The 26,515-nt window shown below is 34.9% G+C and overlaps 1 protein-coding gene across 4 annotated transcripts; it reads left to right on the top strand.

The window, feature by feature from the left end:
* Nucleotides 1-789: 789 nt before the first annotated feature.
* LOC100806465 (uncharacterized) lies at nucleotides 790-24,829 on the top strand. Of its 4 annotated transcripts, XM_014771954.3 has the most exons (17): nucleotides 810-970; nucleotides 1,778-1,898; nucleotides 2,100-2,188; nucleotides 2,596-2,731; nucleotides 2,812-2,941; nucleotides 5,735-5,828; nucleotides 5,939-6,079; nucleotides 7,265-7,365; nucleotides 8,780-8,893; nucleotides 13,336-13,571; nucleotides 14,513-14,571; nucleotides 14,662-14,847; nucleotides 14,937-15,060; nucleotides 15,759-15,817; nucleotides 16,466-16,605; nucleotides 16,686-16,850; nucleotides 22,608-24,829. In XM_014771954.3, exons 1-17 carry the CDS (start codon nucleotides 904-906, stop codon nucleotides 22,908-22,910), a joined length of 2,265 nt encoding a protein of 754 aa, XP_014627440.1. In that variant the 5' UTR covers nucleotides 810-903; the 3' UTR covers nucleotides 22,911-24,829. The 4 variants fall into 4 exon arrangements, 3 of the variants coding, with proteins under 3 accessions (XP_014627440.1, XP_014627441.1, XP_014627442.1); XR_005889883.1 differs by lacking the exon at nucleotides 22,608-24,829 and having other exon boundaries at nucleotides 790-970; nucleotides 16,443-16,605; nucleotides 16,686-16,786; XM_014771955.2 differs by lacking the exon at nucleotides 810-970 and having other exon boundaries at nucleotides 1,772-1,898; nucleotides 2,090-2,188; nucleotides 2,591-2,731.
* The last annotated feature ends 1,686 nt before the right edge of the window (nucleotides 24,830-26,515 follow it).

A 26,515-nucleotide genomic window follows, 5' to 3' on the forward strand; every position in this document is an offset into this window, starting at 1 on the left:
TTGTTATGCATAGAGATTTTATTCAATTTAAGTAAAATTATTATTTTGGAAGATATTTGAAGTCTATATAAAAAAAAGAAAAATAAGATATCTCTTAAGATGGATTATTGTTATGGTAGGAGTGTTTGTTATTTAAATTAGTTTTTAAAGAAAAAATCATCCTAATCAAATTAGTCTATATAAATTAGTTTTTAACAAAGGTATAGAAAAGGGAAGTAGGACAAACGGGTAAAAAGATGAAGAGAAAAAGTAAAGTAAAAGAAAAAAAATAATAAGCTAACAGATTAAAAGGATGTGTTTGGTTTGCTTTTTTATTTTCTGTTTTTATTTTCTGAAAACTGTTTTTATTTTTAAAAGATTAGAATTTTGAAAATATATTTGGTTTGATTTCTTATTTTCTGTTTTTATGAAATAAAAATACTGAAAATGTATAATATATTGACTTTTTGTTTTTTTGTATTTTGAGATTTGTTTAAAATTACAGTCACCACAATCTCATTTTACCCGAAATGAGCTTCTAACCAATGATTTATTATTTTCATTTTCTGGTTATTTCTTGTTTTCATTTTTATGAAAATATTTTCAAAAATTTAACCAAACAGATTTTCATCACTGTTTTCTATTCTCAGTAAAAATAAAAACACAGAAAACAACGACCCAAAGAGTCTATGCTAAATATCACGGTCTTAATTTCTCTCCACCTTATAACCCTTGTAACCCGTCAAGAAGCAAATGGATCGGGTTTGGTCCAAACCCGCTTCATAACTGTCCCTCGATTCGTATTCATACCCTATTGTGCTTGTTTCATTTCACTTTCTTAATCCTTAAACCTTAAATGTTAAAACCCATTACTAGTATACTGCAGCACCGTTCGTTCATTGAAACCACAAACTCCAAACAGAGATGGCTTTGAGACATCGCCGCCTTACGAAGCAACTCTCCAAGTTTCTAACTCCCGTTCTCAACGCAGGTGCTTGTTTTTCTTCATTCATAGGCACTCTCTTTTGGTTTCTCCCAAACATAAAAAAGAAGTTATTAAAACAGAAAAATCATTCTTGTCTTTGTGATATTTTGTTTTATTCACAAATTCCATGCTAAGATTATTTGCCTATTTAGTATGACGTTTAGAAATCATAGCAGATAACTTTTAATGTTCTAGAGTCAAGCTGAATGATTTTTTTTTATTATCGGTAAATGTTAGTTTTTTAGTTTTGTTAGAAATGAGTTGTGGGATTCGAGTGCGCGACCTTTCCCCCTCTCTTCTCCCTTCACCCTTTCCCAATGGGCCAATCTTATATCTCCCCATTGTATCGATTATAGCTTGATATCTGAGAACATAAATTTTCTTCAATCAACGACAGCCAGCTTATCCATATGTTTGTTGAGCATTTAGAAATCCATTGCATGTCTATGCTATGCATGAGTAAATTGAAAAATAGAGCATTAATATCATGGACAAAATGCAAAGGTGAGAGATTCAATATATAAGTCCTAAATTGCAGTATAGTAATTAGTCACTAGTTCTGGTTTCCTTTGTGTTTTGCCTTTGCATCTCTCTCCTTCATCGCCAGAGAATATTTTGTTTTCTTAGGAGTTGTTAGAATTATGAAAGTGCCATGTAAGTTTTGATTATTCTACTTTTGTTTTAATTTGCTCGCTCTTATGTTTATTTATGATACTGAAGTTTGATGATTACAGCATGGTGTTTCTACAACGCTTCAATATATTAATTTTCTGAATGTGATTATTTTTTTTTTTTACTCCCCCCTCTCTCCAGGTAACTGCTGTCAGCAATCTAGCAAAGCTTTAAACTTAGTGGCTTTGTCTATAATGCATATGCCTTCTGCTCAGAGTCCAATTGCTAATTGGACTCAAGTGAGAGGATTTCGTGAATACAGGTAATTTAACTTTGCCCTTCAGAGTATCTGGTGGTGTGGTGATTTTGTGTTTCTTCTGAAGTTTTTGTGACTGACAGCATAGCAAGACAAAGTAAATTGCAGCATTAGTTGTCATTTATGAATGCTAATTTCAAAGCATCATAATTTAGGATTTTCTAGCTTTGTTAGGTTTCCTGACTTCTGATTGGCAGTCTTATTCAGGATCTCAACAAAGTCTGATGAATTATGTGAACCTGCAACTGAAATTGATCTTTTGTCTTTCATTAAGGCTTCACTGGATGAGTTTGAAGGTATTGCTAGTCTACGTCCTTTCATATTTCTTTAAATTGTGAGCCTTTCATATCCTTCAATATTTTATGAGTGTTAGTTATATGATCTAAATCTATTGCTTACTTTTTGTTTTGATAAGCAACTTCTTTTGCTTCATTATATTTTTAAACCTCGTTCATTTCTTCCCATCATTGACATTGATATAGGAGTTCTGCTGAGAACTTTCTTCTTTTGATTTCTATGATTTGCAAATTTTGTATTTTTCAGTTTAGAGAAATGATTATTTGCTCATACTTTTTAGTTTTGAAATTGTGTGCACCATTTTTTTGTGTTGCAATTTTATTGAGTTTTAGATTCAATGAGTTAAATAGTCCATTCTCTCTACTTCTTGCCTATTGAATAATTTGTTCTGTGTTTTAAAGTGCAGGCACCCATCATTATTGGTTAAATAGATCTGACAACAACGACCAACTTTTTGGAGCTGATGGAATATTTTTAGTTCTTTCTGCAAGGGTTTTTGACTGTGGCATTAAGCTTGAAAAATTGAAGACAATTCAAAAGAGGCATACAGAAGTTAAATTTTTTCTTCTCACTTTGTAGGAATGGATTTTTCATAATAATAAAAAATACATTTTGGTGGCAGGTTCCCTCATATTAATATTATGGGTTTGAAAACAATTCACTCTTCTTCTGATCAAGTGCACCTAATCCAGTTACTGATGACAGAAAATATAACATTCCCCATTTTGTTGTCTCGGCAGAAATTTCCTAAGGTTACGTAAATCCCTTGTTTAGGTTCTAAAATATTGTACCTTAAAATTTGTTGCATGCAAAGACTAATTATTCCTATTACACTGAGTTTTGTTTTATCTAACCTGGACGTGGGCTAGATATAAAGGCTCCTTATCTAGTGGTATCTCTTATGGCTCGTGGCGCTCATCTCTCTTATTGTGTCTGGGTTTACTGTTTTAATGATTGGTTTATCAATAGCTATATTGAGCTGTTGTAACTTTGTTTTTGTTCTCTGGTCACATTTCATGGCTATATATACAGATATATATATATATATATATATATATATATATATATATATATTTTTTTTTTTTTTTTTTTGCTCGGCAAAAGTAAGTATTATATATATTAAAGAGTACCAGAGGTACTATAGATACATAAAGAGATTGGGTTTGCAGCTGGTTCTGAATACTAGACCAAACATTTATATTAGGAACCTAGCTGACCCCAACATAAGGATTACAAATGCCCTGCACTAATTATTGATATTCCTACAGCTATCATCCTTTCCTAATTACGAAAAGCTTCTGTCAGATGAGTGGGCCAGTGGTTGAAATGCAGTGTGAAATCCTTCTCCATAGCTTTAAGCCATGTCCAGGTTAGGAGCACTGCATCATCCAACACTTTACTTCCATCGAAGGTTTGGTTAGCAAAGACTGTCCCATTTCGATGCTTCCAAATGGTCCATGTTAGCGCTACCCACCAGCACTTCCATCTTGTAGCTTTAATTCCAACAGCAGACCCACTATCATGTTGCAGAAAATGGTCCTTCGGGTTTTGTGGGAATACACCCAATGTATTCACCCAGGACAGAGACTCCCACCATAGAGGGAGGGTTTTGCTGCAATTACAGAATAAATGGGTTGCGTCCTCCTCCGAGATGTTGCACAATGGACACCGTGAGTCATTTATCTCCACTTGTCTACTTCGCAGATTGGTCCTGGTTGGTAATCGATCTCTAATGAGCCTCGATGCAAACACTGCTGCTTTGGGTGGAATTTTAAGTTTCCATAAGTCCACAAAAGTCCGATCCTCATTTTCCCCCCTTATTGCTCCCAACAATAACTGATACGCAGTTTTCATTGAAAAATTCCCACTTGGATCAGCCTTCCATACCTATGAATCTGGTCTGATTTGGTGTATTGTTATCTGTGTTGTCTCCTCTAGAAATTCTGCAGCCATAGCGATTTCATTTTCAAAAAGAGGTCTCCTCCAGCTGAAATTCCATTCCCACCCTACAGTGTTATGACTCCCCATGCAGCTGATGATTTGCTGTTGTTGATTTGAGTTCTGGTACTGTCTAGGATATTTTGCCATTAGTGGTCTGTCTTCACCTGCCCATATGTCCTCCCAAAATCTGAACTTGTCTCCACATCCCACCCTCCATTCTATCTGATTTTTAAGTACATTTGTGTCCTGCTGTTGGTTGATCATCATAAGGTCCTTCCACCAAGGTGAATGATGCCTGCTTCTTCTTTCCTCATCAAGGGATCTCTACCCGCCACACTTGGAGATTAGTATTCTGGTCCACATCTCTCCATGGTTCTGAAATAATTCCCTTCTCCACTTTCCAAGCAGCGCTATATTGAACGTCCGAAGGTCTTTTATACCTAGTCCTCCTTTGTCTTTTGGGAGACACACTATTTTCCAATTGACTAATGCAATCTTCCTCTGCTCCATTCCTTCACCCCATAAGAATCTACGCTGAATGTTGACCAGCTTATCTACAACTTTGTTGGGTACCCTGAAAAATGAAAAGAAGTAAATGGGAAGCGCTGTTAGGACTGCATTAATGAGAGTGACTCTCCCTCCAAAGGATACGTGTTTTTGTTTCCATCTAGCTAGTTTTGTCTCACACTTCCTAATGATATGTAAATATATACATATATACATACATACTTACATACATACATACATATATATAATAATCCTTGCCTTTGCAAAAAAAAAAGAAAGAAATAATGAGTTTTGTTTGTTTAATTGTTTGCTAAAATATCCCTAGCCCTGCATTTTAAATAGTCATCGTCCACCTCCATCTCATCCTTGGAGCGTCCATTCCCATCATTATCCTCATCATTGAAGCCAAACTCACTGCTGCCACTACTGCTCCTGTCCTCCTCATCAGGCCTATTATCATCCCCTTGGCCACGAACTGGCTGGTCCCCAGGTTCTACTGGCCAATTAACATAGGCTGTGATCTCAGCAGCAGTGAGCCAGTGGTAGGCCCCTTGTGGACCTTAAATCTCCCTGGAAGGCATGCATCATGAAACCAAGTTCTCTGTGGGTGGCATCCAACTTGAGGTCCATCCGACGCATCTCTTGGTGCAAAGTCAAGTGGCATGGAGGAGGTGGTGGAGCTTGTGGAGGGTGGTCCGCAGAGAGGAAGCAGATAGATAAGTATTGCATTCCTCGTGGGGTCCACCCTCCACAAGCTCCACCACCTCCTCCGTGCTGTTTGACTTTTCGCCATGAGATGCGCCAAATGAACCTCAAGTTGGATGCCTTCTGGGAGTACACACAAAGAGATCAAGGTCTCCAGGGGGCCTACCACTGGCTCACTGCTGCTGATAATTTGTTAAACATGAGGGGGGCATGCTAAAATATAAATTAGGCATTAATCTTCAACTAATAACTTAAGCTTCTAGCTGAGTTGGTTTGGTCCTTTGATGGTTTTCGTGTATATTGACCGACTGCCCTATCTTTTACTTGTTTACAAATCTATATTTGATGTTGGCATGCACATTTATTTAATGTAATTCTTTTGATACGTGTAGATAGAGAAAGGTGCATGCTACATATTGTTTAAAAATTTTAGAAGCCCAGTAATTTATCATGAGAAGGATGCGGGTCTTGAAATTCTAAGCAAAGGTAATGGTTCATTTTTCATGATTAACATCTTGCAGGCAATGTGATATTTGTCTATTTTTCATGTTTTATGTCTGCATTTTTACAATTTTTGATGCTGGTCTCAAATGTAGCTGTTCAGGAGTTACAAGAGCAACCTGGTGGTGATTCTAAGTCACTTAATGTAGTGAGATGTACGTCTTTGAAGCAAGATGGGATCATTAAGGATGAATGTAGTTTTTCTCCTCTTCAGAATTTACTTCTATATTACCCAGGTAATCAAGAGATGATTTTTCTGTATTTCTTCTATCTCAGACTAGAGTTGAAAGGCAAATTTCCTGAGAATGAGCCAGATAAATCAAGTCTCTGCTCCTTTATCTTTCCTTTTCAAATATTACATCTTAGAATGTGCTTTTGTATATCTTTGTGGAGTGAATTCAATGTTATACCAGGGATACAAAGTTGTTTCTGTTTATGTGAGAAACATAATGATGTGAAATCAGGCATGAAATTCAGTAGGCAATGTATACATTATGCTGCTTAATTAAAATTCTAGCTGTTCAATAGGTTTCCCCTCTTTCTGGCATTTGAACTTGGTATCTCAGGAACTGGAAGAAGGTTAATATAGATACTGGTTTTCAAGATATTAGTGCTCTCCCAAATCTTGATTCCTGAAAAGTTCCCCTTCTCTTGTCCCCTTCCCCACTTTTATTTCTATTACAAGTTACAATCCTAATTCCTAACTAACTACAGCTGTTAATTGGGCAGTTATTAGAAAGTTACTCAATTATACTAGTTTTGAGGCTACGATCCTTTGCTTTTCTTCTGTTCCTCCTTACATATTTCCTCCTAATTTGAGTTCTTAGTTTATTACACACTCTTTTGTTCTATTGTGCAATTCTTTGATGCATTTGATTGAAGCTGAGTGCTCTCCAGACTTGCTCTTTGCATGTAAACTTTTTATGGAACATGGTTATCATTATGTTTCCTTTTGGTGTTATTCTAAGGGATTTCAACATTATTTTGACATTTTTATGTTCATTGTTGTATCTTGTTTTTGCTTTATCCTCCTCATGTTGTAGTTTTAAACTTCCATTCCTAGCTATAAAATACAAGAAGTTAGATACCCTAATATTTGTACAATTTATTTTAAGTAGCATTAGCTGTTATTGACTCGTAACTGCTTAGTGTGGTAACTTAGTTGTTTCCTCTTATGCTTAATACAGGTATTTGTATAAATATATGCATGCACTGATTTTTCACCCAATTTCCTTAAGGAGAGTTATTCATGTTAACAGTTGGCTTAAAATATCATTTGCGTTAGTCCATGTGAAAATTAAATCTGGAGGTTTATAATTAGATAGTAACTAAAAATATTTAGAGATAATATATTTTAAGTCTGTGGTTCTTTTTTGTTGAAACTTTTTAGATATTGCAATTTTCTTTTTCCTATTTTTCAGGTTGCGTCTCCACAGATGAAAGTAATAACCGTCTCTTCTTTTCTGATTGCAATCATCATAGGATTCTTGTATCTGGTGGAAATGGAGAGATTCTGGATTGTGTATGTATACTAATTATTGAAATAAGTGCATTTCAAGATGAATTTTGATTTCAGGTCCTTTATTGATTGACTTATTTTTTCCATGCTATCTAATGATAATAGTTGAAGACTGGATTTTGGTGAAATGCTTGAGAAAAAAAGCACTTAGCAACTCCTATATTTATAAATTACATTAAGAGTAATAAACAACGATGAGCATTATACAAAGTCTATCTATTCATTTATCCTAGACATTAATTTACATTATAGGTACCATTTCCTAATTCCAACACTCCCCCCTCGGGCCTCGAGCTAGTTGAATGCACCAAGCTTGGAACAAATATATTGGATTAGTGGTTCTCTTAGAGATTTTGTTAAGGATGTCTGCAAGTTGATCATTTGAGTTGACAAACACAATAACAATTTCTCTGGACATAACCTTCTCATGAACAAAGCGACAGTTAATTTTTCTCTGTTTTCTCTTCTCATGAAACACTGGATTGGAGGCAATATGAAGAATTACTTGATTAGCACAGTACAACTTCATTTGTTGAACATCACTGTGATTTTAGGGACTGCTGGGGAGAAAAAACAATAGGAGAGGAAGAATAATTCTTGTATATTATTCAGGAATAAAAGATTTACATATATAGGCAAGAATGCCAATTACATAATAAATGCAAAAAGGAAAGTAAATAAAAAGGGATCAGATCAAATCAGAGAGATTTGATTCTGACCCAAAATAATAATCAAATCGGAATAATCTGATCTTGATCCTAATTATTCAATCTTCTAGAAAATTAATTCTAAAAATAAACATTCAGCTGTCTAATTAATTCTTAATATATACATACAACTGTCAACAATCACAAAACTTCAACTCCTAATGAAGTTGTTTAATCTTGATAAGTTCACTTGTAGCTGTAGCTATGGCCCTATATTTTGCTTCTGCACTAGACCCAACAACAACATTTTGCTTACTTCTCCATGATGTATCACGTGGTAGAGCATCTATCAATTTAGTCATGGACTCCTTCAATTGGATACATAGTTCCCTGTAGTAGAGTGTCTATCAGTTGGAGACCCTGCCCAATTTGCATCCAATACCCAGTAACTTGGGTAACTCCTTTATACTCATAACAGTACTTGTCCATGAGCCTTTTAATGTACCTAAGAATATGAACCACTGCATCCCAGTTATCTAGTATGTTTTGTATGGGCACTCTTTCTTTTGCTATCATGTTACAAAAAGTGATTTTTCCATTTAGTTCATAGCTTGATATATATCAGAAGTTATGCAGACAACTCTTTTCAATCATTTGGATGCAAATGTTGGTCACGATAAAATAGCTTTAACTTGGTATTTCATTTTAATATTAGTTTTTAGTATTGACATTGAAACTAAAACTTATAAGGTATGTTCTCTCTTCTCCAGATTGGCTCTTCCCCAGGATTTGAGGATGGAGATTTCGAATCTGCTAAATTAAGGCGTCCTGCAGGTTCATATTACCATGCTACTGAGGATTGCTTATATTTTGTGGATTCAGAGGTATGCATTTGGATGTGTATATTAATTACTATAAGATTTCTACCCAGGTTCATCAATGTTGTGATAAACCGTTTCAGATGTAGAAATTTATACTATGCAAAATTAAAGAAGAATCTCTTTAATAATAAAAGAAAAAAAAAATTGCAAAGAGAATTCTCTATGAATTCTTTATCTCTCACAAGTGTGCTCTCTAAGGGATTTGTATCCTTATGTTTTCTCTAAATGAACTGTTACAATTTCTCTTCACTTATTTATGTTAGAATACAAGCAACACAAGTCTCCACATAGGCTTGAATTCCCTATGTCATTTAGTTTTCACCGTCTATCAGTGTTGCTCCACGCATTTCTAGTGTCAAGTAGCACTTGTAATTCCAACTAAGTCCAAACAGTTGGATTTATAAGTGTTACTTGACATTGGAAAAGGGTGGAGCAACAATGATAGACAGTTAAAGCTAAATGACATAGGGAATTCAAGCCAAGGTGGAGATTTGTTAGGTATGGCTTGAATAGGTTTTCTATATTTAGTAAATAATTAAATCTATTACTTGATTTAATGGGTTGGTTGATAATTGACAATTTATAATGCAAGGCTTGTATTCTAGTATAAATAAGTGAAGAGAGAGTGTATCGATTCACTCAGAGAAACATCAGGAGACAAATCCTTTAGAGTGAACACTTGTGAGAGATAAATAATTCTCTATTCATATTTCATAGAGAATTCTTCTTTGTAATTTTGTTCTTTTTACATTAAAGAAATTCTTCTTTAATTTTGCATAGTATGAATTTCTACGTTTGAGATGATTTATCACAATCACATTTTATGAAAACTTTATGTACATTGATTTAAATATCTAATATCAATATCCCTTTCAATGTTTATCTATAGCTCTGTCAAGGCTGCTATATGATTTGTTAAGCCAACTTTCAGGATCTGTATAAATCACAACGTTACCTTTTCTGCAAATTGAATTAAATTATCCTATGGTGTCTTTGAGATGGATCAAAGAATGACATGATTTGCTATAAATGATATTAACTGGAAACATTATCCTTGTGATAAAATAGAATTACATATAACTTTAATAAGGATGTACTGAATTTTAAAGCTATATTCTTTTAAAACTGAAATAAATTGCAATTTAATATATAAGATATATAAGTAGATTTTTTTTTTTTAATTAAGAGTAGTAACATATGATGTAAACAATTTAATAAGAGAATATTAACACATGATGTAAGTATTTTATATACTTAGAGTTGCTTATGGGGTCATATTTGCTGGTAATAAGACTTTCTTGCAGAGGCCTTTTTGGAGTACTAATTATCTGGCAGGGGCCTATGTAAGTTTGGAATAATTAGAGCTTGTAGTATAGAATTGGAGAAATTGATTGGAGCGATGCTTGAGGATGCAACATTGGATGATCTGCTGGTCTGTTGTGTTCATGTTGACATTGGTTTCTCCCCCTTTTGGAAACTAATATAACATTGTAAAAAAGTAACTTAACCAAATGATTAGGCTAGAGAAAGATACAATTTTGTTCAAATACCTGAAAAGGAAAAAAGGCTTGTACAAATCCAGTTGGAAAAAAAATGAAATTTTTACCCATTTTGGTTTAGCATTCGCCCCCCCTTTATATATAGTTTTTATTTCGATCTCTATCATTGTCATATTATGTGTCATATGCAATCAATCGTAAAACAGAACAAAGAAAGTAGTAGTATATCCCTAAGTCTACAGTTAAGGTTTTTTAGCATGGAAATTAAGAAATGCAATTAATATTTTTAATATTTAACAAAAAAAATTATGCAATTTATTAATATATCCCTTGTCTTTCATATTAATTAGATATTTCTCATTTATAATTTGGATAAGGATATAATAGGAAAAAAGTATTTAATATTAGTTGTAAAATGACAATCAAAATCGAATATTTTTTTTTGTTGCTTAAACATCCAACAAACTGAGATTTCAAATTTTATTGGGAATATTTTTTTCATATTTGAAGGAAAGTGAGAGTGATAGGGTGTGCCTCCCTATTAGGGAGGTCTACGTGAGAAGGAAGCAAAAAGGAGTTAGGCAATCATTATCTTTATCTTTTTAGTAGATTATTATCTATCCTTTTAGGAGAACATTATCTTTTCTGTTATTAGGAGATCATTATCTTCATCTTTGTAGTATTTAATTAAGATATTTGTCAATTACTCTCATTATTATTAAGAATGGGGAAGGGAGGCAGAAACTACATATATAGGAGATAATATTTAGAGAGGGGAGGAGAAAAGTATTCTGAATTGTTTAGGAGGTTCCAAGTTCCTCGAATTACCTTGGTTATATTGTTTGTCTTATTTCTTTATAATCAATAATAAATCAGTTTTTCTATTTCTTCTTAATTTCCTGCCTTGTTCATTGCTTCTGACAAGGTCTTGGGCTCATACAACCATAATTCAGCAGAAATCTCTTCTTTTAGCCCATTGATGAAAATTCCCATCAAATACTGCTCATCTAACCCCTTCACAGACCTTGCATATTTCTCAAACTGTGTCATGAATTCGTGAACAGCTTGATCTTGTTTGAGTGTTAACAAGGATTCAAATGAGTTTACCATGGATGCTGGTTGGAACCTCTGTATGAGGGCATCTTTAAAATCTGTACCCAGATTTCAAATCAAGTTTAGAAAAAACAACAGCCTTCCCTAACTCACCCAGTAACTCAATCACTGGAATTGGGAATTTGTCTGGCACCGCCAACTTATTAAGGGATCTATAATCAACACAAAATCTCCACCTCTCAAGCTTCTTCTTGACTAATATGATGGGGCTGGCATACAGATTGGTGCTGGGCTGGATAAAGCCAGATGACAACAATTCTCTGACCAACTTCTCTATTTCTTCCTTCTGGTAATGTGGATACTTATAAGGTCTCAAATTAGGAATTTGAGCCGCAGGTTTGGTGATAATCACATGATCTTGTCTCCTCATGTGTGGCAGCCCTTGTGGGGTCTGAAAAACTGACGTGTATGCCTCCAACACCTCCTGAACATATTGTGGAATAGTGATTTGTTCTTCAGAATGCTCAACCTGATTGCACTCTAAAATAAAGCCAAGGCCTTGATCTTGTAAGGCCCCTTGGATGAGCTTAATAGAAGCCGATGCCTTGATCATTTTTGGATCTGCCTTCAGCACTGTAGTCTCTCCTTGTACCTTCAGCACTGTAGTCTCTCCTTGTACCTTCAGCTTCGTGGTTAGATCACCAAAATTGGCCTTAACTTCGCCCAAGGTTGCCAACCACTCCAACCCCAGCTCCATGTCTACTCCCCCCTAAGCCAAATAGGTAGAAATCCTGCTGAATGCAGAGTTCTTGAACTTGTAAGTGCACTGATTTGCATATCCCTCTGCAGCTAACCTTACCCTTATCTCCTACTTCTAAAAGATATGGATAAGTTTCAGTGACTGGTAATTGTAGTCTTTCCACCCTCTTTGTTGAGATAAAATTGTGTGTAGCACCACAGTCAATCAATACTACCACCTGACAGCCCCTTAGTAACTTGAGGGATTTCTATGTGGTAATCCCTCGATGTTGTGCAAAGACAGTTGTGGCCGCAAATCTCCTGCAGATTTTGGTTCTCACCCTGATTTCTGTCTTCTTCAAAATCTTCAAGGATCATTACATTAAGCTGTTTGTTTTTGCATATATGGTTAGGCCCAAATTTCTCATTACAGTGAAAAGACTCCCCTGTTCTCGTCTTTTCCTGCAACTCTGCTTGCATCAATCATTGGAAGGTACTCCTGCCCCTTGCGGTGTTGCTGTTACTTCCATTATTAACGAAGGCTTGGGAAACAGAACTGCTGCTCTAATACCAGTTATAGAACCCAAACCAAAAGAAGTAGCAGAACTGATTTATTATTGAAGATAAAGAAATAAGAGAAACAATATTACCCTGGTAATTCGAGGAACTTACAGCCTCCTAAACAATTCAGAATACTTTTCTCCTCCCCTCTCTAAATATTATCTCCTATATATATAGTTTCTGCCTCCCTTCCCCAATCCTAATTATAAGAGTAATTGACAAATATCCTAATCAAATCCTAAAAAGACAAAGATAATGATCTCCTAATAACAGAAAAGATAATGATCTCCTAAAAAGATAGAGATAATAATCTCATTAAAAGATAAAGATAATGATTGCCTAGCTCCTTTTTGCTTTGCTTCTCATGTAGACCTCCCTAACAGGGAGCACACCCTTTCAGAGAGACAAGTAGTTTTTAACACTTTATCCTTGGAAGTGCTTTGATTACTGGGTGTATATAGATTATTAGCCAATGTAAAATAAATAGTTTTTTCCTCAAATTTATTTTTATGGTAATACTAAATCACATATTTATTTAGCTATATCTATTGATAGAGTTGTCTCTTATTTCTTATATTCTGGTTCTTTTCTAAGAACAATGCTATCAGGAAAGCTGACATGGGAGCACGGACAGTGGAGACTCTCTATCCTACAAGCGCCCCTAACAAGGGAGGTATTCAAATATGGAATTGGATCATGAGTAAGCTTGGTTTAGAAAGCAGTGGGAAGACCAGTGTTCAGGAAAGATCTGAAGTATTTGATTCTAAATTATATTTCCCATGGCATTTGCTGAAATCACCTGATGACACATTCTACATTATGGACCGAAGGTGAAAAAGTGTTTTTATTACCTTTTTGTTAAAATGCTACTAACTCCCAGTCCCCTACCCCTGCCTGACTTGAGAAGTTTCAAAGATTTGATGGGGTGATAGGAAACAGTTCCTATCTATGAAAGGGAGATTGTATTGATGGTGGAATTTGGATAGAATTACAGACAAATTTTGAGCATTACATGCTCTCAGCCACACTTAGTCTTAGATGATCCAACGTAAAAAGCTGAAACTGAATAGAATGTACCCCTCTTTCTGTATGTTGTGTCTGATCTATATTCTTTCTCTTCCATATTCTATACTCTCAATAACTCCAACCCAACCTTCTTCACTTACATTACAATGTTACTTGTATTTGCATCTAAGCTCTAGTAGTCTTAGGCTTCATGTGTAAACCTGTAATACCTTATCCTTGGATGCATCCTGATGAACTTTGTTTTGGAACCATGGTTCTATTATGCAGAAACTCTAAAACCTAGTCTAGATCACCTGATATTTTCAGTAAAATCAAGCTATCATGTAAGAATGGCTTGCCCAGACATATGTTTAGTTTTTTTGTCTGTGTCTGCATTGGAGGTTAGAGAAAAAATTCTTCATCTCAGGAACATTGAAATGAGAGAAAGGCACGAGTCTTTTATTGAAACTATAAAGTAAAAATGAAAGCCACTGGTTCTTACCCTTTTTACCTGAACCCTTTTAACAACAAAATGTCTGTTGTGTGTCCATAGACAAATGATAAGAAGTAAAAAATAGAAAGCTTTTTTAAGAATACTTCCACAATATCCCTTGTGCCTCATTGTTCATTTTAATTTCAAATCTTGCCTTCTGTTGAACATCTTTCTTGATTCCTTCTAATTTTCGTTTTTTAATAACTAAGTTTGTCTTGGGTTAAGAGTGATAGTAGATGTTTCATTTTGTTGCTCGTATATTGTTACTTTTAGGTTTCAAACTTTGTGGGTCATGGATATCAATTCAGGAAAGATAGATGAAGTTTTTGAAGGTTTGTTTCAATATTGGTTCATTTGGTTAAACAATCTTGCATCTAGCTAGAACTGATGGGTTCTTTGTAATATTTCTTACCTAAAAATAGGTTCCCCTAGAATTCTTAAGATCTGTGGACAGCTAATCATGAAAAGTTTGTCCATCATAGATCAGATTCCTAGTGATTGGTTTCAACAGCAAACTAAGAATGGCTTTTTGCTGGGGGGCCTACAGCATTCTGATCTTTTATCTTCACTGGCAACTTTGCATAATCACATTTTCATTTGTGATCCAGGTATTCTTTTCCCCCTTTTAATCAATGCTTTCTTGTTGTGTGGTTACAATGTTAGAGATTATTCACTCCCAATTTTTGTGTCTCACTAGTTGGACAGAGGATTCTGAAGGTTAATCGAGAATCTGGGGTTTGTTCAAACTTCTGGTTATCTAATTTAGGGATACTTGGATTACCTTATTGGCTGAATTTCCCCCTGGAGACATTTTATGCTGTGTAAGTTATTTGTCATCAAACTTTATATTCTTTTATTCACAAATTCCCATTTTGCTGTTTCAGTGCATGTTAAAATGTACGATATTGGAGTAATGTACAGAGAGTTGCAGTATTCAACTGCACTCTCAGTTAAGTAAGTCAGTTAGGGGTTAGTTTACTACTTGAGTTAGTTTTTATAACTAACTATTCTAGCCTATATACTACCAAACTTTATTACAGAGTTCAGTGGCTTAATATCATTTTACACTTCTCTTTATCGATTTTCTCTGTCTCAAAAATATCTCTCTTATCCCCTTTTATGATTCTGTTAGAAATCTGATATACAATTGTTTCCAGGGAAACTGTTAAGATTCTGCATCGGGTAGGCATATGCCCATAGTACTCCTTATAATGATTTGGGAAATCCTCTTCCCTTGTGTAAGATTTGGCATTGAGTCAGGGCTAGTATATTCTAAATTCAAAGACTATCCATTCTTGATGTTAGGCCACCCAACCACTTTTATCCAGTCTTACAAACTTCATGATCAAGACATCTAGTCCTGGGTGTGTTAAGATGCTTGGCTAGGCATATGGCTGTAGTGTTTCTTGTAATGACTTGGGAAATCCTTCTCCCATGAGCGACATTTGAGAGATAAGCCTACTCTGTTCTCAGTTCTAATAGAAACACAAACTTTTTTTTTATCATACTGGTTTGACAGGGCAAATGGACTTTCGGGTACACCAATTGATCATCTGCAACATTTTGATTTGCTACCAGGTTATTTTACATTTTAATATTTTGTATTTATGAATTTAAAATTTTAAACATTATGTCATGAATCAGTTGAATTGAAACATTCTAGTTATTATGTAAATTATTTGATATCAGTTATAGTGCTTATGGCATCACTCCGTTTATGGATAGTTTGGACTACGAACAAGTGAACAGTGAGAGAGAGAGAGAGAGAGAGAGAGACCAAGTGCTGTATTATCTGTATTTAAAACGATCATTAATTACAGTGATGGATTTCAGTTTTTATACTGATACAAGAGGTTGCAACTGAAATTTCAGTTGTAACAGACCTCATAGTGACTTCCCAGACATGCCAGCTGCCTACAAACTAACTGAACAGCCTAGAAAAATACTTTGTGCTCACAGGCCCGGCAGCCTATATTTAGATTTCTAAACAACCTAGAAGGACTCGTAGGCCCAGCAGCCAATACAATTAGATTTTGCATCAGATTATGCTACTATTTCTCTAATAATACTTTCAGTAGACTTGTTAAAACATCGAGTATTATGAACTAGATATGCTGTTTTTATATCTTTTAAATTCTTATGTTTTGTACGTAATCATCAACAACAATGTAATGCTATAACAATATTATTTCTGGTGATCTAGAACCTTTCTGCAATGTGTCACAGGCAGAATTGACATAAATTTGAGGGTTGATCTTCCTATGGATATTGAGCTTGTTGTACCATTACAAGAATCCTGTATATGGTATCAAGCAAGAGGTGCAGCTACTGAAACTTCTGGAATGGATGAGGTTTCCTTAAACAAGGTTCTTTTACAACTGGGAACTTTCTTTAGCGAAGTAGTCTGATTCTACATTTTCAGTAACTTAATTTCTTCTTTCTGCAGAGTGGCCTTGCACAACAGTGGTATGATGAATTAGATGATCTTGCTGCTCCAAAACCTGAATCTGAAATAAATGTTCAAGATGATAATCTGGATAAAAAATCGGTAGTGGAAGATGAGAAAGTTCCCTTTAGCGTTGGAGTCTTTACTAGCCCCGGAACAAGTGAGGTATGCTTATCTATTTTGGTCTTGTCTGGTACTGGTCATTTGATTATCATATTAGAAGCAGCATGTAGAAAAGATACAAGAGAGAAAAAGGATTTGTATATTGATTTAGGAGAAAATACAAAAGCCACCTCAATCTCTTACAAGAGTAGTACTTATACAACTGAGATTCAGTTGTAACTGAAAATACAAGAATCAACTAAATAATGGCAACTGTCAACTAAATACAGTTACTTAAGCTAACTCGAGTTAATCACTCATATACACTTACACCCTCCTGCAAACTCAATGGGGCTATGAAACCAAAGGAAGCTCAGCAACATTGAGTTTGGAACTCGGATAAGCAAACCGAGTAGGAGGCAAGCGCATAGTAAGTAGATCTGCCCATTGATCTATTCCAGGAATATGTTGAACTATTAGCTGCCTAGTCAGAACTTTTTAATGAAAAAAAAACACATCCAACTCCATGTGTTTTGTTCTAGCATGCAGAACTGGATTATGTGTTAATTGAACAACACTGGAGTTGTCACAGAGCACAAGAGGTGTAATATGAGGAACTGCAAGTTCCTTAAGAATAGTCTGAATCCATAGAATATCAGCTGTGACAGCAGACAAGCTTCTGTATTGTGCCTCTGTGCTGGATTTAGAGACTACTTTCTGCTTTCTGGACCACCAAGATATCAAGTTGGAACCACCATACACTGCTGCACCAGATTTAGAGTGCCTATCATCAGGGTCTGAAGCCCAGTCAGATTCACAGAAACCTCAAATGAGAAGAGGTTTATGAGGTGAGGCAGGATACAGAATAAGTCCTGAATGTAAAGCACCCTTAAGATACCTTTAAATTCTTTTTACTGCTGTCCAGTGGGATTCAAGAGGTGAAGAATGAACTGGCAAACTTTATTAACAGCAGAACTTAACTCTGGATGAGTGATAGTTACATACTGAAGAGCTCCAACAACAGATCTGTAGAAAGACGCATCTTGTAACAGATCAGAACCATCCTTTGACAGCTTGCAACTAGAAGTCATAGGTGATGAAATTGGTTTTGCCTCCAACATATTTGTTCTGGTTAACAGATCCCTGATGTACTTGTATTGGGTCATTAAAGGAGCTCCACTGGACAAAGAATGTACCCCAATGCCCAAAAAATAATCCAAAGAACCCAGCTGTTTGGGAGAGAAAGTGGCATTGAGTTGCTGAATCAGTTTTTGAACTAAAGAGGAATTGCCAGTAACAATTATATCATCCACATGGACTAAGATGCAAATGATCGTTGATGAAGCCTTTAAATAAACAAAGATGGATCACACTGTCAGTAAAACCTAACTGTTGTAAAGTGGATTTAACCCTCTCAAACCGAGCTCTAGGAGCTTGTTTTAAACCATAAATGACTTTATGTAATTTACAGACAAGTGATTTATCAGATGTCTCAACCTGAAGGTTGAATCATATAAACTTCCTCTTCTAGAAAGGCATCAAGGAAGGCATTATTCACATCTAATTGCTGCAAGGGCCACTTATTAGTAATAGCAAGAGTAAGAATCACTCTGATTGTTACTGGTTTAATCACAGGAGAGAAGGTTTCATGAAAATCAAATCCAAACTTCTGATTAAACCTCCTTAGCCACCAATCTGGCTTTGTATTTGTTTACACTTCCATCAGAGTTTTCTTTAACTCCGAACACCCATTTATGACCAATGGCATTTCTATTTGGAGGAAGAGGAACCATAGTCCATGCTTTGTTTCTCTAAAGAGCATGAAACTCATCATTCATGGCAGAATGCCACTTAGAATCTTGAAGGGCTTGTTTGACTGACTTTGGTTCAGCAAGAGCAATCAGTAAAGAAAGATGAATTTGTGGCTGAATGATACTATCTTTAGCTCTTGTGATCATAGGATGAATATTATCTGGTCTAGCAAGAAGTTGCTGTGATGAATTCGGTGATTCAGTTGCAGATGATTGAGGATGATCATCAGACTGTACAGTACCAGAAGTCCAGAATTGGCATTTCCAGTAGCAGTAGAAGCTGCTTTATCATTAATGAAAGACTGTTGAGGATCATGAGAAGTCACTGTGTCATGAATAGGAGACTGTGGGATAGCAATACTAGAAATATGAGACTCAACATGAGATGGTGAGACATGACTTGAAGACTGATTATGATTGGGAGGTGTGTTTAAAGAAGAATTTGGTACAATGATGGGTAAGACAGTGGAAAAGGAATCGGTAGAAATGGAATCAGTGGTAGTGATGGGAAAAAGTTTAGGATAAGGAAAACAATGTTCATTAAAATGACATCCTTTGAAATAAAAATTCTACCAGAAGAAGACATGCACTTATAGCCGACTGGGTGAGTATCCCAAAAACACTCATTTTGTGGATCTGAATTCAAGTTTATGTGAATTATAAGGACGCAAAAAGGGATAACAACAATCAAACACTCTTAAGAACTGATAATCAGGGTCAGTTTGAAAAAGACATGGTAAGGAGTATCAAATTTAAGAGGAGCTGAAGGCAAACTGTTTATAAGATACACTGCTGTTAACAAGCCCAAAAAGATAATGGAAGGGAAGCATGGCTAAGAAGAGACAGCCCTAACTCAACTATGTGACGATGTTTTCTGTCCACAACACCATTTTGATGATGTGTGTGTGGACAGTAATGACACCCAACTCAGACAAATATGAAGAAGTGCAAAATTCACCTCCCAAATCTGTTTGAATAGCTTTAAGCTGTTCGTTAAACTGTAATTCAACAAGTGATTTGAATTGTTTAAAAACAGATAAAGCATCAGATTTGATCTTTAAAAAATATATCCAAGTAAATCTGGAATAAGCATCAACAAAATACATATAATAGTGAAAATTGCAATGAGAATTCACAGGAGCAGGACCCACAAGTCACTGTATATTAATTCCAAAGGAGAACTGTACACAGTTTGAGAAGGCTTAGAAGGAAAGTGATGAATCTTGCCAACACAAACAAGCAGAACAAAAGGGCAGTCATCTTTAACAGGAAACTTCAAATTACAGTGATGAAGAACAAGCTTTAAAGCTTGGAAATTGGGGTGTCCTAGCCTAAGGTAGCTGAGTTAGGCACTTTATTATTACAATCATCAAAAGAAACAGTATTTATTCAATAAGGATCAGTAGCTGGAGAAGACACATCTGAGCAGAATTGAAGATTTGGAAACTGATATAAGCCATCAGAAGCAACATTTCCTTGGAGAAGGATTTTATTGGAATCCTGAGATTTAACAAGGTATTGATTAGCATGGAATTCAAAGAAAACATGATTATCTTTGGAAAATTTTCTCACAGTAATTAGGTTTTTTGTGATTTGAGGAACATGAAGAATGTTTTTAAGGAACGGTTTTATATCAGGACTAAAAGGTGATGTAAAATTTGAATGACCAGAGGCTGAGATATTCAGACATTGTCCATTACCACCAATGAAGATCTGATCTGGACCTTCAAAAGGTGAATTCTGTTGAATGTTCTGAGAATTGTTGGTCACATGAAAGGATGCTCCTGAGTCTGCCAGCTGGATGAAGAAGCAGCAGAGTCAGAGTTAGCCACTGAGAGGATGCAGGATTTTGATTTTGGTGAGTTCCAATTGGAATTATTCCAATTCTGATTTGAATTCTGATTCCAGTTTTGATTCTGATTCTGAGACCAGTTAGAGCAATTGCCACTATTTCCATTGAATCCATAATTTCCACTATTGGAAGCTTGATATTGAGGATTGAACCTATTGTAACAAGTAAGAGCCATGTGGCTATACTTGAAACAGACCTGGCATTGAACTGAGCTTCGGCCACCACCGCGTCCACCATGACGGTTGAAACTTCCTTCTCCGCGGCCATTATGACCACCAGAACCTCTAGAATCTGAGGAATACATACACTGCATTACTATCTGAGGACTGATATGAACTATCAGTAAATTGCGAGAAACTTGCTTGAGTAAGATTCACAGAAGGCGCAAAGGTGTTACTTGAAGAATCAAGTTTATTGTATTTCCTAAGTCTCAGTTCCTGTGCAAGAATGAGACCTTCAGCCTCTACGATGGTGATAAGAGGGAGACGACTTTCAATGAGAGCAATAATCCATCTGTTCACGATAAGTAGCAGCATCTCCGATAGAAGCAAGTTTATCGATGAGCACCTTAATGCGAGAAAGGAATTCCGAAACATGACGATTATCAAGAGTAGTGTGATGAAGCACCGATCGAAGCTGACGTGCCTTCGTCCGAGTCTGATGATGAAAATAAGCGTGAATCTTGTCCCATACTTGATACAAATGAGTTGATCTCAGAACACGAGCAAGGATCGAACTCGAAAGTGTGAATTGAAGCCAAACAAGCATAAATTTATCTTGCTTCTGCCACATCAAAAACAGAGGATTGACGTGATCAAGATCATGATTTGCATCAGAAAGATATCGGGGAGGGATCTGAGGATTAGCTACAAAGCAATTGAGTCCAAGTGCAGTGATTGCTGGCTTGATTTGCTGTCGCCATAGCAGAAAATTCTTATCATTCAACTTTTCTGTGATTTGATGCAAAAAAAAAATTATGTTGGAAATGACGAAGCTGGAACATCTTGATTCATTGGAATCGAATTGACTGGAATTGTGCCGAATTTGTTCGGAATCGTGCCAGAGTTGATCGGAATCTCACCGGTGTTAATCGGAATCGAACCATAGTTTGCAGAAGCCATGAAAATGGATTAGAGGGCTCTGAATACCATGTAGAAAAGATAGAAGAGAGAAAAGGGATTTGCATATTGATTTAGGAGAAAATACAAAAGCCACCTCAATCTTTTACAAGAGTAGTACTTGTACTACTGAGATTCAGTTGTAACTGAAAACACAACTGTCAACTAACTACAATTACTTAAGCTAACTCAAGTTAATCACTCATACACTTACAGAACATAACAAGACTGGAATTTGAATGATGTGTTTTGTTCTTTGATCAAAGCGCTCCTCTTCTCGTCATGATGACATTCTCTTAAATTTCCTTTGAACTACTTCATTAGTCAATAGATCAATAGTTGTAATGACTTGGACAATCCTGTTGTTGGAATTAGTTGTTAAATGCCTATTGGAATTTGTAGCAATTAATTTTGAGATTCATGTGTGTATTCTGTTGCTATTCTTGTGCCTAGAAAATACCATGCATGTATTAGGAACTAGAATAATTATTATCTCCTTGTAAACTATAAAACATGAAACACTGCATCAGATTGGCCTGTGGGTGTTGGCACTGCTCCTACACCGACACATCTCGGCAAGTGTCTGAATTAAAAATGTATTTTTTTTCCTGGCTTGGACACGGCTCAGACTCAGACCAAGACAATGAGCAGACACCTTTTTTGGCTGGACACCGTTACATAATTTTTTAGGCTTAAATATATTTTGTCCCTCAAATTTAGGAGTATCTCTTTTTAGTTCCCGAAATTAAAATTTGTATTTTTTAGTCTCCAAAATTTGTGACATGTTTTTTTAGTTGCTCCTAACTGATTTTTGGTGGTTTTGATGCACAATTTGTAGCAGTTTTTGACTGTAGGAGAGACTACAAAAAACATTTCTTGATTTGAGAGACCAAAAAATGCAAATGTTAATTTGAGGACTAGAAAACACAAACCCCTTGATTTGAGGGACTAAAAACATATCTAAGATATCTTTTTTTTATATAAAAAAGTCGTGAGCTGCTTCAAAGGATTATATACTTATTTTACTCATTTCATACAGGTTATAATTTATGCTGCACTGTATTGTAAACTTAGAAGTGTCCCAAAGTCAAATGAAGGCAACCGGGAGGAACATGCAGCAAGGATTCTTGATATTTTGAGCTCCAAGAGATCTGGGAAAATAGAGAGAGATTTATGGAAGGCATTTTTATTGCAATCTAAGGGTGATTTGAGAGATCTTATTTTCATGAAACCGCTACACATTAGATTAAGGTTAAGTTGTCAGGATCATCCAAAGGCTGATAACGGAAGGGATTTTATCTTAACAGACTCTTCAATTAAGGTGGACGTATTGCTCAATTGACAGTAGATTCAGCTGCACAGTTGCATTTTTTATTCCTATCACATGTTTTATTGTTTGTACTGTGTCATCACTTGGTGTTTAGTAACCTGTGTCTCATTGCTATTTATTAGCTGGAGAAGGTTATTTACCAAAATACATTTTATTATTTGAAAATTTGATTTCATGTGCTTGGCTTTTTTAGCCGGGACTATATTGTTGCCTGACGGTAGAGTCAGTTCTTGAAGACCTCAATGGCTTATAAATGAAGTGAGGGTTTCTCCTTTGGATATTTTTTTTCTTTGTGGTGTTGATAAACTGTATCCTCTAAGTTCAAACTGATAGGAGATTGATTCTTCCAAGATCATTAAAGTGAATTCCTCTTCTAATAAACATTTTGTGTACACCAGCCCATCTTAAGTGTTGACTTCAAACAACACCACTACCAAAGCACCAAGTTCCAACAAAAAATAGTAAAACACACTTCGCCTTGGAGTAAAGTTATAGTGTTGCTATACTGAAATAGGTAACAATACTTCAAAAGCACTTGGTCTTTGACTAAGTAAGATAGTTCTTACACTCAAGATTGATTCTTGTCAAGATCTAATACTAGAGATATACATGACATCTCCACTGTGTAAGATCGGTTCTTACATAAGAATCCTCAAGATTTGTTTCATTTAAATAAGATATATATTTTTAAATTTCTCTTTCATAAAATTTTAATAAATGGACATTGAAAGACTTACAAAAAGTGGTTTAAGAATTCAAAGTAGGTTTTACCATTAGAGCAACAAACGGAGAGATCTTGAATCACATGTAATTGTGTGAAGTCCATGAGAAAGTAACTTAAGATTCCAAACATAAATCTAATCTAGGGGTTTCAAGTTACTTTTTTGTAGGTTCTACAATACTACATGTGATTCAAGATCTCTTTTATTTTTTTTTTTCTAATGGTGTAACCTATTTTGAATTCTTAAATTACTTTTTGTAGGTTTCATGATGGATTCCACTTTTTTAAAAATAAATTTAAGTAATTAATTATATAAATTTTAATTATGAAACAACTAATATTACAAATGATTGAAGCTAGAGAAAATCAAGGAGAAAGATTGTAGCAGTTGAAGAAAATGTGCACAAATGAAAAAACTTTCAACAACATTTTGGCTAATTAAAACTAACAACATTCAACTAATCAAAATATGGTTATCTAATTAAGATTACCTAACTTGTGCCTAATATTACTACAAGTTAATTCCTGGTCTTTGTGCTAACTTTCTACATGGTACATATGTCCTTTATTAGAATTTCTTAGAATATTTTTATATTCTTTCCATTAGTAAAACTCACGTTTGGTCATTAGTTTTGTATTATAGAAGCACAGTCGCTTAATTGAGTGAAATAGTCAAAGATTGTACAAATTTATGGAGATTTGAAGATTTTGATCATGGCCATAGTACATTGATCATGACCACAATAAAGTGAAAATAGTCCTCCAAAATAACGTCAAGATCTGACAACAGGCGTGGTCAAACCATGAGGGCTTTGGTCAAATCATGAGGGTCGTGATCAATCAAGAGGGTCGTAGTCAATTCATAATGGTCCAAGGCTTTAGCGTCACTTTCGATCACGATCTTAGTGTGTCTTTTTGTGCAGTTATCTTTTTGAAGCTTTATATAAAGGTCTTTGTCTTTGTAAAAAAGGATTCTAGAGTTTTTTTTATGAATTTGAGAGAACTTTAGGGTTTTTGAGAACTGAAGAGCATGGGCAACATCGTCATGAAAAATCGTGATCATCGTTCCATCTTATTGGTATATATTTTTTATAGGATTGTTAGTTTTGCTCTGATCATGAGTGACTAGTCACTCTAGTTCGGGGTTATGATGTAGCTATCCAAATGTACTCTTCTTGTTCTTAATGAAATTTTTCATTGTTTTATGTTAGTTAATTATCTTTCTTATTTTAATGTTTATTTAAAATCGATCATTCTAATACTCAATCAATTGCATAGTAGTGATTATTTGCATATAATTGATAGATCTAGGTAGAAAATATTTTGTAGCAAATTGCATGATTAAATTGTTTAGGTAATTTTTGATAGATTAGTTAATATTTAATTAATCATCCCTAGAATTGATTATATTTTTTGACTTAAATTGATAGATCCATGATCATTAGGATATTGATTTATGGAAAAGAAGATCTTTTGACCTTGATCATAAACTTTAGTTGATTTTTGGAATTGGAATTAACTAGGAAAGAAATTTTATTAGGACTAGGGTTGAGGAAAAATTGATACTTGTGAGTCATAATCCCTTATCACTCTTATTATAACTCAAAATCTCTTTATATTCATTTATTTGATTCCTTATAAAAATCAACATCCTAAAAATATTTAAATCTTTTTTTAATCATCTCTATTGTTATTTTAATGAATTTGACTAATTGAAAATACAACTGGTCCTTTGAGTTCAATATCTAGACTTTCGAGTACATTATTATTATTGTGTAAGGTACACTTGTCCTTGCACGAGCCTAACATATATTACGCATCACCCATTCTTCACCTTTGCTATTTGTGTTGACAATATTATTTTTCCTGATTGCATTTTTCATGTCAATCAAGTCCACAATTTGAGAAGACACTGCAACTTCTTTCCCCTTGATCTTCTTTCATGTTGCCTTTTGTCCTATTGGGTGGGCGATTCATGATGGTGTGTTAGTTTATGATTCTTCAATCGATGCCCCAGAACCAAAAGGCTTTGTTCTTTATGAACAATTTTTTGTTTATTATTCTAATAATTTAGGTTTATTTTTTAGCAAGCATCACGCATGCTCTAAAGCAAAATCACTTTGCATCTTCCTTGCAAATTGCATATGCATGAAGCACAACAACGAGCAACCACTTTTCTTCAATTCAACTACTTGCTTGTAATGACCTTGAACTTTTGCATGCCAAGATTGATTTTTGGCCATTGAGATTTAAGTTGATTCAGACTTCTTTCTCCTAGATTGCCTCGGAAGGTGTTGTAATTTTGTATGATTCTCAACCAAAATCTATCTCTTTATTGATTGAAAATTGGATCGGTTGAGACATTGAGCCATGAAACAATGAGATGTGTATCCTCTTCAATTGTATACATCACTCATGTTTTCTTTTTTCTTGTTTATTTTTGTAGAATTTTCTCTTTCCTCGAATGTGATATTTAATAGCCCAACTTGGATAGAAAATTGTGGAAATTGCATTTCAACTTCATCATTGGAAGATTGTGCACCACTAAAATTATTGGGAGGCATACAAAACATGGTGGAGTTGTTTGGTTGAATTGAAGGAAAAGTTTGAGAATTTTTTATATAAGTAGATTGATTATTTGACATTAAAGTCATTGGTAGTGGCAAAAATGAAAAAAATAGCTGTAGGATTTTAGGAATTTTCATTCGAAGGAGACATTTAGTAATTGTGCAACAAATTGTAACAAGATTGTCGATTAAATTGATTTGGATCCATTTGGCAAAAAAGAAATAAAATTGCAATTAAATTGGCAAGAAGAGATGGAGAAATTAAGATTGAGAATGAGAATGAGGAATTGTGTGGGAATTGTGAAGATCAATGATACAATTTATAGGAT

This window comes from Glycine max, chromosome 19 (genome assembly GCF_000004515.6).
Source record: "Glycine max cultivar Williams 82 chromosome 19, Glycine_max_v4.0, whole genome shotgun sequence".
Taxonomy (NCBI): Eukaryota; Viridiplantae; Streptophyta; class Magnoliopsida; order Fabales; family Fabaceae; genus Glycine; species Glycine max.

Excerpts from the sequence above, each read along its gene's own strand:
- LOC100806465 (XM_014771954.3), top strand. The coding sequence starts at position 904 with ATGGCTTTGAGACATCGCCGCCTTACGAAGCAACTCTCCAAGTTTCTA. Across the intron at positions 2,732-2,811 it reads TTGAAGACAATTCAAAAGAG|GTTCCCTCATATTAATATTA; the intron begins GCATACAGAAGT and ends TTTTGGTGGCAG. Across the intron at positions 16,606-16,685 it reads ATGAGGTTTCCTTAAACAAG|AGTGGCCTTGCACAACAGTG; the intron begins GTTCTTTTACAA and ends TTCTTTCTGCAG.